Source organism: Entelurus aequoreus, linkage group LG10 (assembly GCF_033978785.1).
Source record: "Entelurus aequoreus isolate RoL-2023_Sb linkage group LG10, RoL_Eaeq_v1.1, whole genome shotgun sequence".
NCBI lineage: Eukaryota > Metazoa > Chordata > Actinopteri > Syngnathiformes > Syngnathidae > Entelurus > Entelurus aequoreus.
Window position 1 is genome coordinate 50,360,591 of NC_084740.1, and position 15,277 is coordinate 50,375,867.

At 40.1% G+C, this 15,277-nt stretch overlaps 1 protein-coding gene across 4 annotated transcripts in view; it reads left to right on the forward strand.

Annotated features, from left to right (window-relative positions):
- Positions 1–15,277, forward strand: part of megf11 (multiple EGF-like-domains 11) — a 497,434-nt gene that overhangs the window by 355,162 nt on the left and 126,995 nt on the right. For all 4 annotated transcript variants that reach the window (XM_062061102.1, XM_062061106.1, XM_062061104.1 and 1 more), the window contains 2 exons: positions 3,261–3,473; positions 3,833–4,007. In XM_062061102.1, coding sequence (XP_061917086.1) covers positions 3,261–3,473; positions 3,833–4,007 — 388 coding nt within the window. The remainder of the gene's footprint in view (positions 1–3,260; positions 3,474–3,832; positions 4,008–15,277) is intronic.

Consider the following 15,277-nt stretch of genomic DNA (forward strand, 5'->3'; position numbering starts at 1 on the left):
TATAATAACATCATTTGCCTCTTCAAATTGTAAACTACTTGAATGGATATTGTTATTCCAGTGCATTATTTTTAGATTTACTTCACGCAGAGAGACCGACTCATGTTTGACTCTGGTAAAAGTGATAATGGTTAAAAGTCCAACCCCTGCAGAGACCCTCGAGAGATGCTTGCTTACTGCATGGCTTCGCTTTGTTGCCATGTTTTCCTACAAAAAAAATACCGTAAAAGGAAACATGAATCATTGTATTTCAATGAGAACTTAGCTTACATTAACGAATTCCAGTTGAAGATTGTTTGTTCAATATCGTAAAAGTTTACAGGACAAAAAATATGTATAAATTAATGTTTATTGTTAAGTAATATCAGTTATATTCCTTATCAGAAGTTCATATGTGACTGTGTTGCGGCAAAACATGATAATGAATAAACCTAAACTTTGGAATTGAATCCAAAGCTGAAAGGTTTGGTTAATGCTCAATTATAACATGCAATGATACTAGTAATGGTTTTATTTGCATAGAACATGCTTGACAAGATCAACTGTGTTAAGGAAAATCATGTTTACACATTTGCAAGTCCACATGTTTGAAAATAAGTGATAAGAAGCAGATCTTAATTTAAACCCAACCCTTTTTTGTGCCCCAGCAATCACTTATAGTTTGTTCACTTCCTGTGTTTAAACGCTCACCTAATACGGTTTTGTGAAGAGAAAAGAATAAAGAATTTATACAGTGATGAAATGAAAGGAAAATCAATTAAATTAGATTAATACAGGAGAAACATAAATGCCAGATATGCAGATGGTTCTCAGCATCTTTATTCGGTACCTCGGGATACAAATTTAATTGGTTCTCTGACGTAGCTCGTAGCTTGAAAAACTTGTATTGCAAAATAGCGTCACCCATTGAATTACAATTGTAATCAAGAAAAATCATTTAAATCAATTTAAATGATTTTAAATCTCAATTTCCCCTCAGGGATTAATAAAATACTTCTGAATCTGAATTAATTCAATTTAATCAGTCCTTGTACCACCTTCCAGAAAAACACTACAGTATTAACATGTAACATGCTTTTTTAAAAAGAAGGAGAAAAAAATAGATATAAATAATTTATCAAAAACAAGACAAGAGAATGTAGTACAAACAACTACTAGTTTAATGAAGAAAGGTGACAATAATGTACAGCATTTACCTAAGAGAGCTGATTTCTACAGTCACTACTACAAGCTGCCTTTCCAGCAGCTTCTCTATACTTTTATGGATTGATTGATTGATTGATTGACACTTTTATTAGTAGATTGCACAGTACAGTACATATTCCGTACAATTGACCACTAAATGGTAACACCCCAATAAGTTTTTCAACTTGTTTAAGTCGGGGTCCACGTTAATCAATTCATGGTAAATGAATTGATTAAATGGTAAACACTACATGTCCATTGTTTAGATCATTTCTAACTTCCTTGTCTGGCGTTTTGACTAAATTTGCATCAGTGTGGTGCAGATTATCAGTGCTACGTTCGAACTGCTTCGTTCTTTCTTTCATTCAATGAATATCATCCGCTTCTTCCTTCACTCTCTTTCTTTCTATGAGTTGGGAAATTGTGTTAGATGTAAATATAAACGGAATACAATGATTTGCAAATCATTTTCAACCCATATTCAGTTGAATATGCTACAAAGACAACATATTTGATGTTAAATTTTTTTGGAAAATAATCATTAACTTTAGAATTTGATGCCAGCAACACGTGACAAAGAAGTTGGGAAAGGTGGCAATAAATACTGATAAAGTTGAGGAATGCTCATCAAACACTTATTTGGAACATCCCACAGGTGAACAGGCAAATTGGGAACAGGTGGGTGCCATGATTGGGTATAAAAGTAGATTCCATGAAATGCTCAGTCATTCACAAACAAGGATGGGGCGAGGGTCACCACTTTGTCAACAAATGCCTGAGCAAATTGTTGAACAGTTTAAGAAAAACCTTTCTCAACCAGCTATTGCAAGGAATTTAGGGATTTCACCATCTACGGTCCGTAATATCATCAAAGGGTTCAGAGAATCCGGAGAAATCACTGCACGTAAGCAGCTAAGCCCGTGACCTTCGATCCCTCAGGCTTTACTGCATCAACAAGTGACATCAGTGTGTAAAGGATATCACCACATGGGCTCAGGAACACTTCAGAAACCCACTGTCAGTAACTACAGTTGGTCGCTACATCTGTAAGTGCAAGTTAAAACTCTCCTATGCAAGGCGAAAACCGTTTATCAACAACACCCAGAAACGCCGTCGGCTTCGCTGGGCCTGAGCTCATCTAAGATGGACTGATACAAAGTGGAAAAGTGTTCTGTGGTCTGACGAGTCCACATTTCAAATTGTTTTTGGAAACTGTGGACGTCGTGTCCTCCGGACCAAAGAGGAAAAGAACCATCCGGATTGTTATAGGCGCAAAGTTGAAAAGCCAGCATGTGTGATGGTATGGGGGTGTATTAGTGTCCAAGACATGGGTAACTTACTTATCTGTGAAGGCGCCATTAATGCTGAAAGGTACATACAGGTTTTGGAGCAAAATTTGTTGCCATCCAAGCAACGTTACCATGGACGCCCCTGCTTATTTCAGCAAGACAATGCCAAGCCACGTGTTACATCAACGTGGCTTCATAGTAAAAGAGTGCGGGTACTAGACTGGCCTGCCTGTAGTCCAGACCTGTCTCCCATTGAAAATGTGTGGCGCATTATGAAGCCTAAAATAGCACAATGGAGACCCCCGGACTGTTGAACAACTTAAGCTGTACATCAAGCAAGAATGGGAAAGAATTCCACTTTCAAAGCTTCAATAATTAGTTTCCTCAGTTCCCAATTGTTTACTGAGTGTTGTTAAAAGGAAAGGCCATGTAACACAGTGGTGAACATGCCCTTTCGCAACTACTTTGGCACGTGTTGCAGCCATGATGTTTGAACATCAAATATCTTGTCTTTGTAGTGCATTCAACTGAATATGGGTTGAAAAGGATTTGCAAATCATTGTTTTCCGTTTATATTTACATCTAACACAATTTCCCAACCCATATGGAAACGGGGTTTGTAAAAGTATGTTGCATTAAAACTACTCATAGAAGTACAATTCATCCCAAAAGTTACTCAAGTAGATGTAACGGAGTAAATGTAGTGCGTTACTACCCACCTCTGCCTATAAATATTTAGCGTCTAAAGTTGGGCAGTGTGATTGGCTGTGTGCTCCTTGTGTACAGGTGTCAAGAAGACTGTCCTGTGGGCACCTACGGCCCACAGTGCAACCAGAAGTGTGACTGCCACAATGGAGCCAAGTGTCACCACATCAATGGAGCCTGCCTGTGTGAAACTGGCTTTAAAGGCTCCAATTGCCAAGAACGATTCTGCCCCTCGGGCCTCTACGGCCTCATCTGTGACAAGTACTGCCCCTGTAACGCCACCAACACTGTGAGGTAAGTGAGCCTGCCTCGAGATAAGGACTGGTCTTACCTCATTCTTTTAGCGCCAAAGCGCCGCTGATTGTGAAGTCTGAACACCTCTCGGCCGTGTCGGCCAGTTGAAATTTCCATTGTGACCTACGCTTCATTCATAATTTCTCAGCATTCATAGTTAATGCGGTGTTAATGCTCTGATCCTGGCTGCATAGAACTAAGTCATCACAGAGTGAAGGAGAAAGGAGACATCTCAAATAAGCGTGCACACACACACACACACACACACACACACACACACACACACACACGGTCACACAGATGGATGAATTTCTGGTGGTGTGCTTTTGTCCCATCTTTCCTTCTCATTATGCTGCAAGCTGCCACCCACTTTCTGGAGAGTGCACCTGCGCGGCGGGATGGACAGGACCTTACTGTAACGAGACCTGCCCACCTGGCTACTTTGGGGAGGGATGCATGCTGCCGTGTAGCTGCACCAATGGAGCTGACTGCCACCCTGTCACGGGGGCCTGCATGTGTGCCCCGGGATTTATGGTGAGTACATTAGTCGCCGTATAGTTTTTTGCATCACAAAATATTACTTTGTGTACCCGTGCCAGCTCCTTTCACAGTATGTATAGGCCCATAGTCATGCCAATGCTGTCTTCATTTGTAATAATTTACATAGGAAAATACCAACCACTTCAGTAGTTTACTGTATAATATGCCCTTTTTTTCATTTTCAACGAAATAATTAAACATACACTACCGTTCAAAAGTTTGGGGTCACATTGAAATGTCCTTATTTTTGAAGGAAAAGCACTGTACTTTTCAATGAAGATAACTTTAAACTAGTCTTAACTTTAAAGAAATACACTCTATACATTGCTAATGTGGTAAATGACTATTCTAGCTGCAAATGTCTGGTTTTTGGTGCATTATCTACATAGGTGTATAGAGGCCCATTTCCAGAAACTATCACTCCAGTGTTCTAATGGTACAATGTGTTTGCTCATTGGCCCAGAAGGCTAATTGATGAGTAGAAAACCCTTGTGCAATCATGTTCACACATCTGAAAACAGTTTAGCTCGTTACAGAAGCTACAAAACTGACCTTCCTTTGAGCAGATTGAGTTTCTGGAGCATCACATTTGTGGGGTCAATTAAACGCTCAAAATGGCCAGAAAAAGAAAACTTTCATCTGAAAGTCGACAGTCTATTCTTGTTCTTAGAAATGAAGGCTATTCCACAAAATTGTTTGGGTGACCCCAAACTTTTGAACAGTGCAGATGTATGCACTGTTAAAAAAAAAAAATCACTGCTCTGACTTCAATATAAAATACATAAAGAAAAATCATTGAGTACAAAACCCAAAACCAGTGAAGTTGTCATTTTGTGTAAATGGTAAATACAAACAGAATACAATGACTTGCTAATTATTTTCAACTTGTATTCAATTGAATAGACTGCAAAGACAAGATATTTAACGTCCGAACTGGAAAAATTTGTTATTTTTTGCAAATATTGGCTCATTTGGAATTTCATGCCCGCAACATGTTTTAAAAAAGCTAGCACGAGTGGCAAAAAAGACTGAGGAAGTTGAGGAATGCTCATCAAACACTTATTTGGAACATCCCACAGGTGAACAGGCTAATTGGGAACAGGTGGGTGCCATGATTGGGTATAAAAACAGCTTCCATGAAATGCTCAGTCATTCACCAACAAGGACGGGGCGAGGGTCACCACTTTGTCAACAAATGCGTGAGATAATTGTTTTGGAAACTGTAGACGTCGTGTCCTTTGGACCAAAGAGGAAAAGAACCATCCGGATTGTTATAGGCGCAATGTTGAAAAGCCAGCATGTGTGATGGTATGGGGGTGTATTAGTGCCCAAGACATGGGTAACTTACACATCTGTGAAAGCACCATTAATGCTGAAAGGTACATACAGGTTTTGGAGCAACATATGTTGCCATCCAAGCAACGTTACCATGGACGCCCCTGCTTATTTCAGCAAGACAATGCCAAGCCACGTGTTACATCAACGTGGCTTCATAGTAAAAGAGTGCGGGTACTAGACTGGCCTACCTGTAGTCCAGACCTGTCTCCCATTGAAAATGTGTGGTGCATTATGAAGCCTAAAATAGCACAAGGGAGACCCCCGGACTGTTGAACAACTTAAGCTGTACATCAAGCAAGAATGGGAAAGAATTCCACCTGAGAAGTTTCAAAAATGTGTCTCCTCAGTTCCCAAACGTTTACTGAGTGTTGTTAAAAGGAAAGGCCATGTAACACAGTGGTGAACATGCCCTTTCCCAACTACTTTGGCACGTGTTGCAGCCATGAAATTCTAAGTTAATTATTATTTGCAAAAAAAATGAAGTTCCTCAGTTCGAACATGAAATATCTTGTCTTTGCAGTTTTTTCAATTGAATATAAGTTGAAAAGGATTTGCAAATCATTGTATTCTCTTTTTATTTACGAATAACACAATGTGCCAACTTCACTGGTTTTGGGTTTTGTACAAACGTAGAACAGAGCAATTTAAGACCACTTATTTATACCAATTATAAGTCTAAAAAGTCATATATGCACAGCATCTGTTGTTAATGCTCCATTTCAGTCCTGTAGGGTAGTGGTCCCCAACCACCGGGCCGCGGCCAGGTACTGGTCTGTGGACCGATTGGTACCGGGCCGCACAAGAAAAAAATTATTTTTTTTTATATATATATATATTTTTTTTAAATTATTAAATCAACATAAAAAACACAATATATACATTATATATATATCAATATATATCAATACAGTCTGCAGGGATACAGTCCGTAAGCCCACATGATTGTATTTCTTTATTAAAAAGAAATTTGCAGTGTATATCTAATATTTTTATTTCTGACAGTCCAAATAAGTTGACATGCACACAGATTAAGGAATTGCTCTCTCTCCATCGCCTCCGTTCTCACTCATACAAAAATGCCAGTTTCCACGTACCTTCCAGACGTGCTAAATATTGACGCAAAACAGTTTCATCCTTGATGAATCACATTGCGAGCGCTAAATGATTATATGTGCATCTCCTCCTCCTACTTCGCTGCAAAAACTGAAATCTAAGTAAGTAATATCTCAAATAAGGGTGATGTTTGCTTATTTTCTGTCTGATAAGATAGTTCTTCTCACTAAGCAGATTTTATGTTAGAGTGTTTTACTTGTTTTAAGTGTTTTGCTCCTAAATGATCTCAGTAAGATATTACAGCTTGTTGCTGAGATTTGATGACCTATATTGAGTAAAACATGCTTGAAACTAGAATATCAACTGTTGCAAAGCTGTGTCATCAACACTCACAAGTATAAAACTACTTTTTTAAAGTAGTCATTTCTTATTTCAAGCATGAAAAAAAAAACATTTAACATGTGACATTTCTAACAATTTTGAACAGAAATAGTTCATACACATTCAGGTAGATTATTCAAAATTACAATTAAAAAATGTTTAGCCGGGGGCCGGGCTGTACATATGCGCACTAATTGACTGAAAGAGCACGCACTTGGCGCGATGATGTCATGTTATCCATGGAAAAATGCATTTTTAGACCATATGATTTGCCTGAGCGGCTAGGAGACCCCGAGAGTAACAAGCGCTTGCCTTGTTGCCTTTCCATTAAGAACAATTAATTAGTTTTTAGTATAAGTTTGCTGGTTTCAAGAAATGTAATGCCGAGCGCATATCATTATGTCAAGATAATGGCACTAGCATTTACTTTATTTAAGAATATTTTTCAACATATTGAGCAAAAAGGTCTCTTTTTTTTTCTACCAAGAAAAGTGCACTTGTTATTAGTGAGAATATACTTATTTTAAGCTATTTTGGGGTTCATTGAGGTTAGCTAATTTTACTTGTTTTGGAAAGTCTTGACAAGCCAAATTTTCTTGTTCTATTGGCAGATAATTTTGCTTAGTTCAAATAAAATGCCTCTAATTTTTGTATTTTTTTTCTTGTTTTTGAACACTGACTTTTTGCAGTGTATATTTGACGTTTTAATAATATGCATGAAGACAAACGCAAACCTTGAGTAGATCAGGCCATAGCCTTTGTTTAACGATCATCACCTGTGTCTTCTTCGATCCATCACACCCGTGCTGTCCTTCATGCCGGGAGGAGAGGACAGGCCAAGAGGATAATTGCGCTCAAGTAAACCACAATTATGTCGGTTGTATACTAATTATCTATAAACCTTATGGGAACAGGCCAGTCCTTCGTGTTCTGTCACTATTTGCATCTCATGCTACCATTATTTGTGATGTTAATTTCATGTTAGACAACCAACACATGAAGATGGAGAGGCTCAACTCAATGGTGGGAAAACAAATCCATTATTCTCAATCTTTAAAACGAGTAAATACAAACCCCGTTTCCATATGAGTTGGGAAATTGTGTTAGATGTAAATATAAACGGAATACAATGATTTGCAAATCATTTTCAACCCATATTCAGTTGAATATGCTACAAAGACAACATATTTGATGTTCAAACTGATAAACATTTTTCTTTTTGCAAATAATCATTAACTTTAGAATTTGATGCCAGCAACACGTGACAAAGATGTTGGGAAAGGTGGCAATAAATACTGATAAAGTTGAGGAATGCTCATCTAACACTTATTTGGAACATCCCACAGGTGTGCAGGCTAATTGGGAACAGGTGGGTGCCATGATTGGGTATAAAAACAGCTTCCCAAAAAATGCTCAGTCTTTCACAAGAAAGGATGGGGCGAGGTACGCCCCTTTGTCCACAACTGCGTGAGCAAATAGTCAAACAGTTTAAGAACAACGTTTCTCAAAGTGCAATTGCAAGAAATTTAGGGATTTCAACATCTACGGTCCATAATATCATCAAAAGGTTCAGAGAATCTGGAGAAATCACTCCACGTAAGCGGCATGGCCGGAAACCAACATTGAATGACCGTGACCTTCGATCCCTCAGACGGCACTGTATCAAAAACCGACATCAAACCACTGTCACTAAATACAGTTGGTCGCTACATCTGTAAGTGCAAGTTAAAGCTCTACTATACAAAGCGAAAGTCATTTATCAACAACACCCAGAAACGCCGCCGGCTTCTCTGGGCCCGAGATCATCTAAGATGGACTCATGAAAAGTGAAAAAGTGTTCTGTGGTCTGACGAGTCCACATTTCAAATTGTTTTTGGAAATATTCGACATCGTGTCATCCGGACCAAAGGGGAAGCGAACCATCCAGACTGTTATCGACGCAAAGTTCAAAAGCCAGCATGTGTGATGGTATGGGGGTGTATTAGTGCCCAAGGCATGGGTAATTTACACATCTGTGAAGGCACCATTAATGCTGAAAGGTACACACAGGTTTTGGAACAACATATGCTGCCATCTAAGCGCCGTCTTTTTCATGGACGCCCCTGCTTATTTCAGCAAGACAATGCCAAGCCACATTCAGCACGTGTTACAACAGCGTGGCTTCGTAAAAAAAGAGTGCGGGTACTTTCCTGGCCCGCCTGCAGTCCAGACCTGTCTCCCATCGAAAATGTGTGGCGCATTATGAAGCATAAAATACCACAGCGGAGACCCCGGACTGTTGAACGACTGAAGCTCTACATAAAACAAGAATGGGAAAGAATTCCACTTTCAAAGCTTCGACAATTAGTTTCCTCAGTTCCCAATCGTTTATTGAGTGTTGTTCAAAGGAAAGGTGATGTAACACAGTGGTGAACATGCCCTTTCCCAACTATTTTGGCACGTGTTGCAGCCATGAAATTCTAAGTTAATTATTATTTGCACACAAAAAATAAAGTTTATGAGTTTGAACATCAAATTTCTTGTCTTTGTAGTGCATTCAACTGAATATGGGTTGAAAAGGATTTGCAAATCATTGTATTCCGTTTATATTTACATCTAACACAATTTCCCAACTCATTAAAAAACAGGGTTTGTACATCAAATGATATTTGTACATGATAACATCCCATTTAGGCAGAATCGCTGATGTAATAATGGAGAGTTGACTTCTAATTATGTCCATAAAGATGATTAACTGTTTTGCCCTTGCCCATTTAAGTCATTAATAAGGAAACGGCAATAGAAACGGAAAAGGAGAATATCTGATTTAAATGTTCATAGTCATAAATATATGTCATCACTTTATTATCCCCTTATTGATGAGCTTTTGTCCACCACAAGAACTCCCTCTGATTGTCCCTCGTGCTTTACTGTGGGCTACAACACAATCCATATACAATACACGGTTTTCACTTTGTGCAGCCACGTCGTCGCCGTGAACAACTCTCTAATTATTTGTACAACCTCAGTCGTGTGTTTCTCGTCTTGCAATGTGAAGTCACAGAGCCGCCGAGACGGGGGTAGCACATTGCACCCAGTGTAACATTTCGGTGGAAATTGCCTTTGTCTTGGAGCGCGGGGGCCTCTGTGGCGAATTGCGCCACGGAGCGAGGCCGCAGACTGTGTCTTAATTTGCTCCACCTGTTCCTGCATGGCGCGGAGGTCTGCCAGATCCATTAAACAGACCTTGAGGGCAGGAGCCGGGATGGGAACAGACGCACTACATATGGAGGATTGGTGTGTGCGTCTCGGAAGACGACTAGAACACTAATGGTGTTTTTTTTTTGAGAGAGAGAGAGGGACTTTTGACAAAAATGCCACATAACACAGAAGCTCTGCTAGACACTATGATATGCCACCTGTTGGCGTCTAACCTTTTGTCATTTGGGGCCTATCATAATCACACAGGGCGCTTTTAAAATGTGCTTGATGATGACGTTGCAGCCATGATTGCCAGTGAAATCACTTCCCCGGGATACTACCGACTGGCCTAAGCCTCCCTGCCGCATTTTGCCTTTAAAGACCCATCAGGTGGCAAAGCAAGCAAAGTGTGAGAGCAGACCGAGCTCCTGTACGCTTGATTTAGTTGGACATGCAATTTTTTTTTGGACTGGGACAAAATTTCAATTCATTTCATTTCATTTTTATTTATCTCCTTCATTGATGTGCATCTTTGATAGACAATTATAGCACAATTATTCAGTTACACCGTTACACACCAATGCCTGAGAAGGAGCAGGATGAAGAAAAATCTTATATTTTCCTGCCCCCTTCAACATAATACATAGTCTTACTTAATGATATATGAACCAACAATTACATCCAAATATAACGAAAACAAAACAAAAACACACAAAAAAACACAAGTGCAAAACTTCATGAAGTACAAACCAAACAAAAAAACAAAAGAAGTGATATACACCTCACGGGATGATACAAAACAAATACAAAACCAGACAAAAAATAAGTAAAATAATAAATATAAAGCAAAATGTAAACACTTATGGCTGTCCATATGATTTTATTGTTCTGTCTTTATATATATATTTTTTCAATTGGAATATATTTTTACAATATTTTATCTCATTGTAAAGATAATTCTATAGTTGAACCCCCACCATTGATATACACATTTGTTTTAAAGTTGTCCTTGAATACTGATGTTGGAAATGACCTTTTCTTCTATGCTCTTCATTCTCAGAAGTGATGACAAACGTTTTTTGTAAATTTGCTGGTAATGTTTTACTTTTAGCCTTAAACATGACACATAATGTCTGTAACTTTACTAGCTCCTGTAGTTTCAATAAACCTGAATTAATGAATAATATGTTAGTGTGTTCTAAGTAATCTACTTTATGAATAATCCTTATAGCTCTTTTCTGCAGTTGATACAATGCCTTTATGTGACTCGTATATGTGTTCACCCACACTTTATGTTACTCTTATATGTGTTCCCCCACACTTTATGTTACTCTTATATGTGTTCCCCCACACTTTATGTTACTCTTATATGTGTTCCCCCTCACTTTATGTTACTCTTATATGTGTTCCCCCACACTTTATGTTACTCTTATATGTGTTCCCCCTCACTTTATGTTACTCTTATATGTGTTCCCCCACACTTTATGTTACTCTTATATGTGTTCCCCCACACTTCCACACAGTAGCTGATATATGGCAATATAAGTGCAAAATGATTACACGTTGCTGAATAAAGGTCTACTGAAAGCCACTACTACCGACCACGCAGTCCGATAGTTTATATATCAATGACGAAATCTTGACATTGCAACACATGCCAATACGGCATTTTAAATTTCCCACGAAACTTCCGGTTGAAAACGTCTATGTATGATGACGTATGCGCGTGACGTCAATCGTTGAAACGGAAGTATTCGGACCCCATTGAATCCAATACAAAAAGCTCTGTTTTCATCTCAAAATTCCACAGTATTCTGGACATCTGTGTTGGTGAATCTTTTGCAATTTGTTTAATGAACAATGGAGACTGCAAAGAAGAAAGTTGTAGGTGGGATCGGTGTATTAGCGGCTGGCTGCAGCAACACAACCAGGAGGACTTTGAGATGGATAGCAGACGCGATAGCCGCTGACCTCACCTTGACTTCCTCCGTCTCCGGGCCGCCGACCGCATCTCATGATCGGGTGAAGTCCTTCGTCGCTCCGTCGATCGCTGGAACGCAGGTGAGCACGGGTGTTGATGAGCAGATGAGGGCTGGCGTAGGTGGATAGCTAATGTTTTTAGCATAGCTCTGTGAGGTCCCGTTGCTAAGTTAGCTTACACTACCGGTCACATTGAAATGTCCTTCATTTCAATGAAGATAACTTTAAACTAGTCTTAACTTTAAAGAAATACACTCTATACATTGCTAATGTGGTAAATGACTATTCTAGCTGCAAATGTCTGGTTTTTGGTGCAATATCTACATAGGTGTATAAAGGCCCATTTCCAGATACTATCACTCCAGTGTTCTAATGGTACAATGTGTTTCCTCATTGGCTCAGAAGGCTAATTGATGATTAGAAAACCCTTGTGCAATAATGTTCACACATCTGAAAACAGTTTAGCTCGTTACAGAAGCTACAAAACTGACCTTCCTTTGAGCAGATTGAGTTTCTGGAGTATCACATTTGTGGGGTCAATTAAATGCTCAAAATGGCCAGAAAAAGAGAACTTTCATCTGAAACTCGACAGTCTATTCTTGTTCTTAGAAATGAAGGCTATTCCACAAAATTATTTGGGTGACCCCAAACTTTTGAACGGTAGTGTACATGTCCATGGTTTAATAGTATTGTTGATTTTCTGTCTGTCCTTCCAGTCAGGGGTTTATTTCTTTTGTTTCTATCTGCATTCAAGCCCGATGCTATCACGTTAGCTCCGTAGCTAAAGAGCTTCGCCGATGTATTGTCGTGGAGATAAAAGTCACTGTGAATGTCCATTTGGCGTTCTCGACTCTCATTTTCAAGAGAATATAGTATCCGAGGTGGTTTCAAATACAAATCCGTGATCCACAATAGAAAAAGGAGAAAGTGTGGAATCCAATGAACCATCGTACCTAAGTTACGGTCAGAGCAAAAAAAGATACGTCCTGCACTCTCACGTTCCTCATCCACAAATCTTTCATCCTCGCTCAAATTAATGGGGTAATCGTCGCTTTCTCGGTCCGAATCGCTCTCGCTGCTGGTGTAAACAATGGGGAAATGTGAGGAGCCTTTCAACCTGCGACGTCACGCTACTTCCGGTACAGGCAAGGCTTTTTTTATCAGCGACCAAAAGTTGCGAACTTTATCGTCGATGTTCTCTACTAAATCCTTTCAGCAAAAATATGGCAATATCGCGAAATGATCAAGTATGACACATGGAATGGAACGGAATGAATAAAACAATTTCATTTCAGTAGGCCTTTAAAGCAGAGCCACCACCAGCAGCACTACATGTGTAGTCACAGAACAATATCTGTTGATCTATATTCTGCTGACACTGCTGAATGTGAATGATGTGTGCATTAACAAGTCTGCGATGAATTCCGGTCTGCCTTGGTCGGTGGCAAAAAGAAATGATTTTTCCGTCTCTGAGGGCGTTCCAACCTCATCAAAAGGTTCAGGGGTTCACTGTATGTCGTGTCGCATGAATTTTAAAGTGCACTCACTCGTCGAGCTGTTAGATGAGGTGTAACGGGGCGAAGCTGATTGGTAATTATCAGTGTCATTTGCATCCGATCTCAAGGGGTACCAGGCGGATCGATGTTGTGGAATTTGGGAGTCAAGGCCAAGGACGAGTTGGTCCGTAGCCTCCAATGGCTGGGTCATTGCGACTGACAGCCTGTTTTAATAATGATTCTCCACATGCAGACTTCTATGCTTCTACGACTCAAAAGGAATATGAATCAGACGTTTAATGAGGGAACCGCTGTTCCTCTCTTGAGAGCGGACTAAGCACGGGTCCGTGTTCTATGAGGACGGAAGCGGCAGCAGCAAAAATCCACGTGGCCGCATTTTGTGGCCCCTTTGACATTTTATGTGACCATTTAGAGGCAGCTTGACCACTCCGACTCCTCCCCGGACCTCACAAACACAACGGAACTGCTTTTGTTGGCAGTCTTGAAGCCGTCATTTGCAGTGGAACAAAGGTTCGTCGCTGGCGATTGATCAAAATTTCATCGGCAGACGAAGGCTTTAATGTGTCGCACCGGGGGGAAGGAGAGACGTTTTGAAATGTGCCTTCCGCCCTTGGCGTCCGCTCGCTCCTGCCATGTGTTTAAACTGAGTTCAAAATGATAATGAGAGCAGTGAGCGGCCAGCGGTGCCGCAGCGGTCGAGCCAACGATTCCAGTGGGGCCCTAATTGGAACTCTAAATTATTGTGTCACCTGTCACTCAAGGCTGAGTTTGCGAAGGGAGGAGGTGTGTGAGAATTCTTAAGACTGGCCCGTGATCTGCAGCTTATGAGACTGGCGGTGCAGTTAGTACTCAGCCTTTAGAGCTGAGAAATTCAAATAACAGCAGGTTAGAGAGGACAAGGTGGGAAATACAGCGTGTCCTTTACCAGACGTAATGATAAGGGGCTTAAAGGCTGCACCAGCGTGGTTACCAGGCTCCCATTGGTGTTGTTATTAAGAAGAGATTTGGAGTCTCTGATGTCCTGCACATCTCACTGGCCACCCAATGATTCCATTAAGCCCTCCTTTTCCCCTCCAGTTTTAGCCAAAACATTCATCAGGGCGAGGAGGTGGAACATTCTAAGCAACCTGCAATGCACAGTATGAGCACACATGTCTACCCAGCCTTTGCTCGTCACCCCGTCCACACAATATAAGTTATAATTAGGGGGCAAGGACATTCACCCTTGAAGCCATCAGTGTTCCCTGGGAGCCCCGGTCTGAATCCCATGAATGCTATTACAGTTATACTAGCTATTGTACGTAAAATAACCTAATTAAAACTGGCAAAAACTGCCAACATCGAATAATACGCAGTTAAAATAAGTTGACACAAAATACAAACGTTTACACAAACTCCATGGCACCAATATGATGCCTCACAAGGACTTTAAAGGCCTACTGAAATGAAATTGTCTTATTTAAACAGGGATAGCAGGTCCATTCTATGTGTCATACTTGATCATTTCGCGATATTGCCATATTTTTGCTGAAAGGATTTAGTAGAGAACATCGACGATAAAGTTCGCAACTTTTGGTCGCTGATAAAAAAAAGCCTTGCCTGTACCGGAAGTAGCGTGACGTCGCAGGTTGAAAAGCTCCTCACATTTCCCCATTGTTTACACCAGCAGCGAGAGCGATTCGGACCGAGAAAACGACGATTACCCCATTAATTTGAGTGAGGATGAAAGATTCGTGGATGAGGAACGTGAGAGTGAAGGACTAAAGTGCAGTGCAGGACGTATCTTTTTTCGCTATGAACGTAACTTAGGTACAA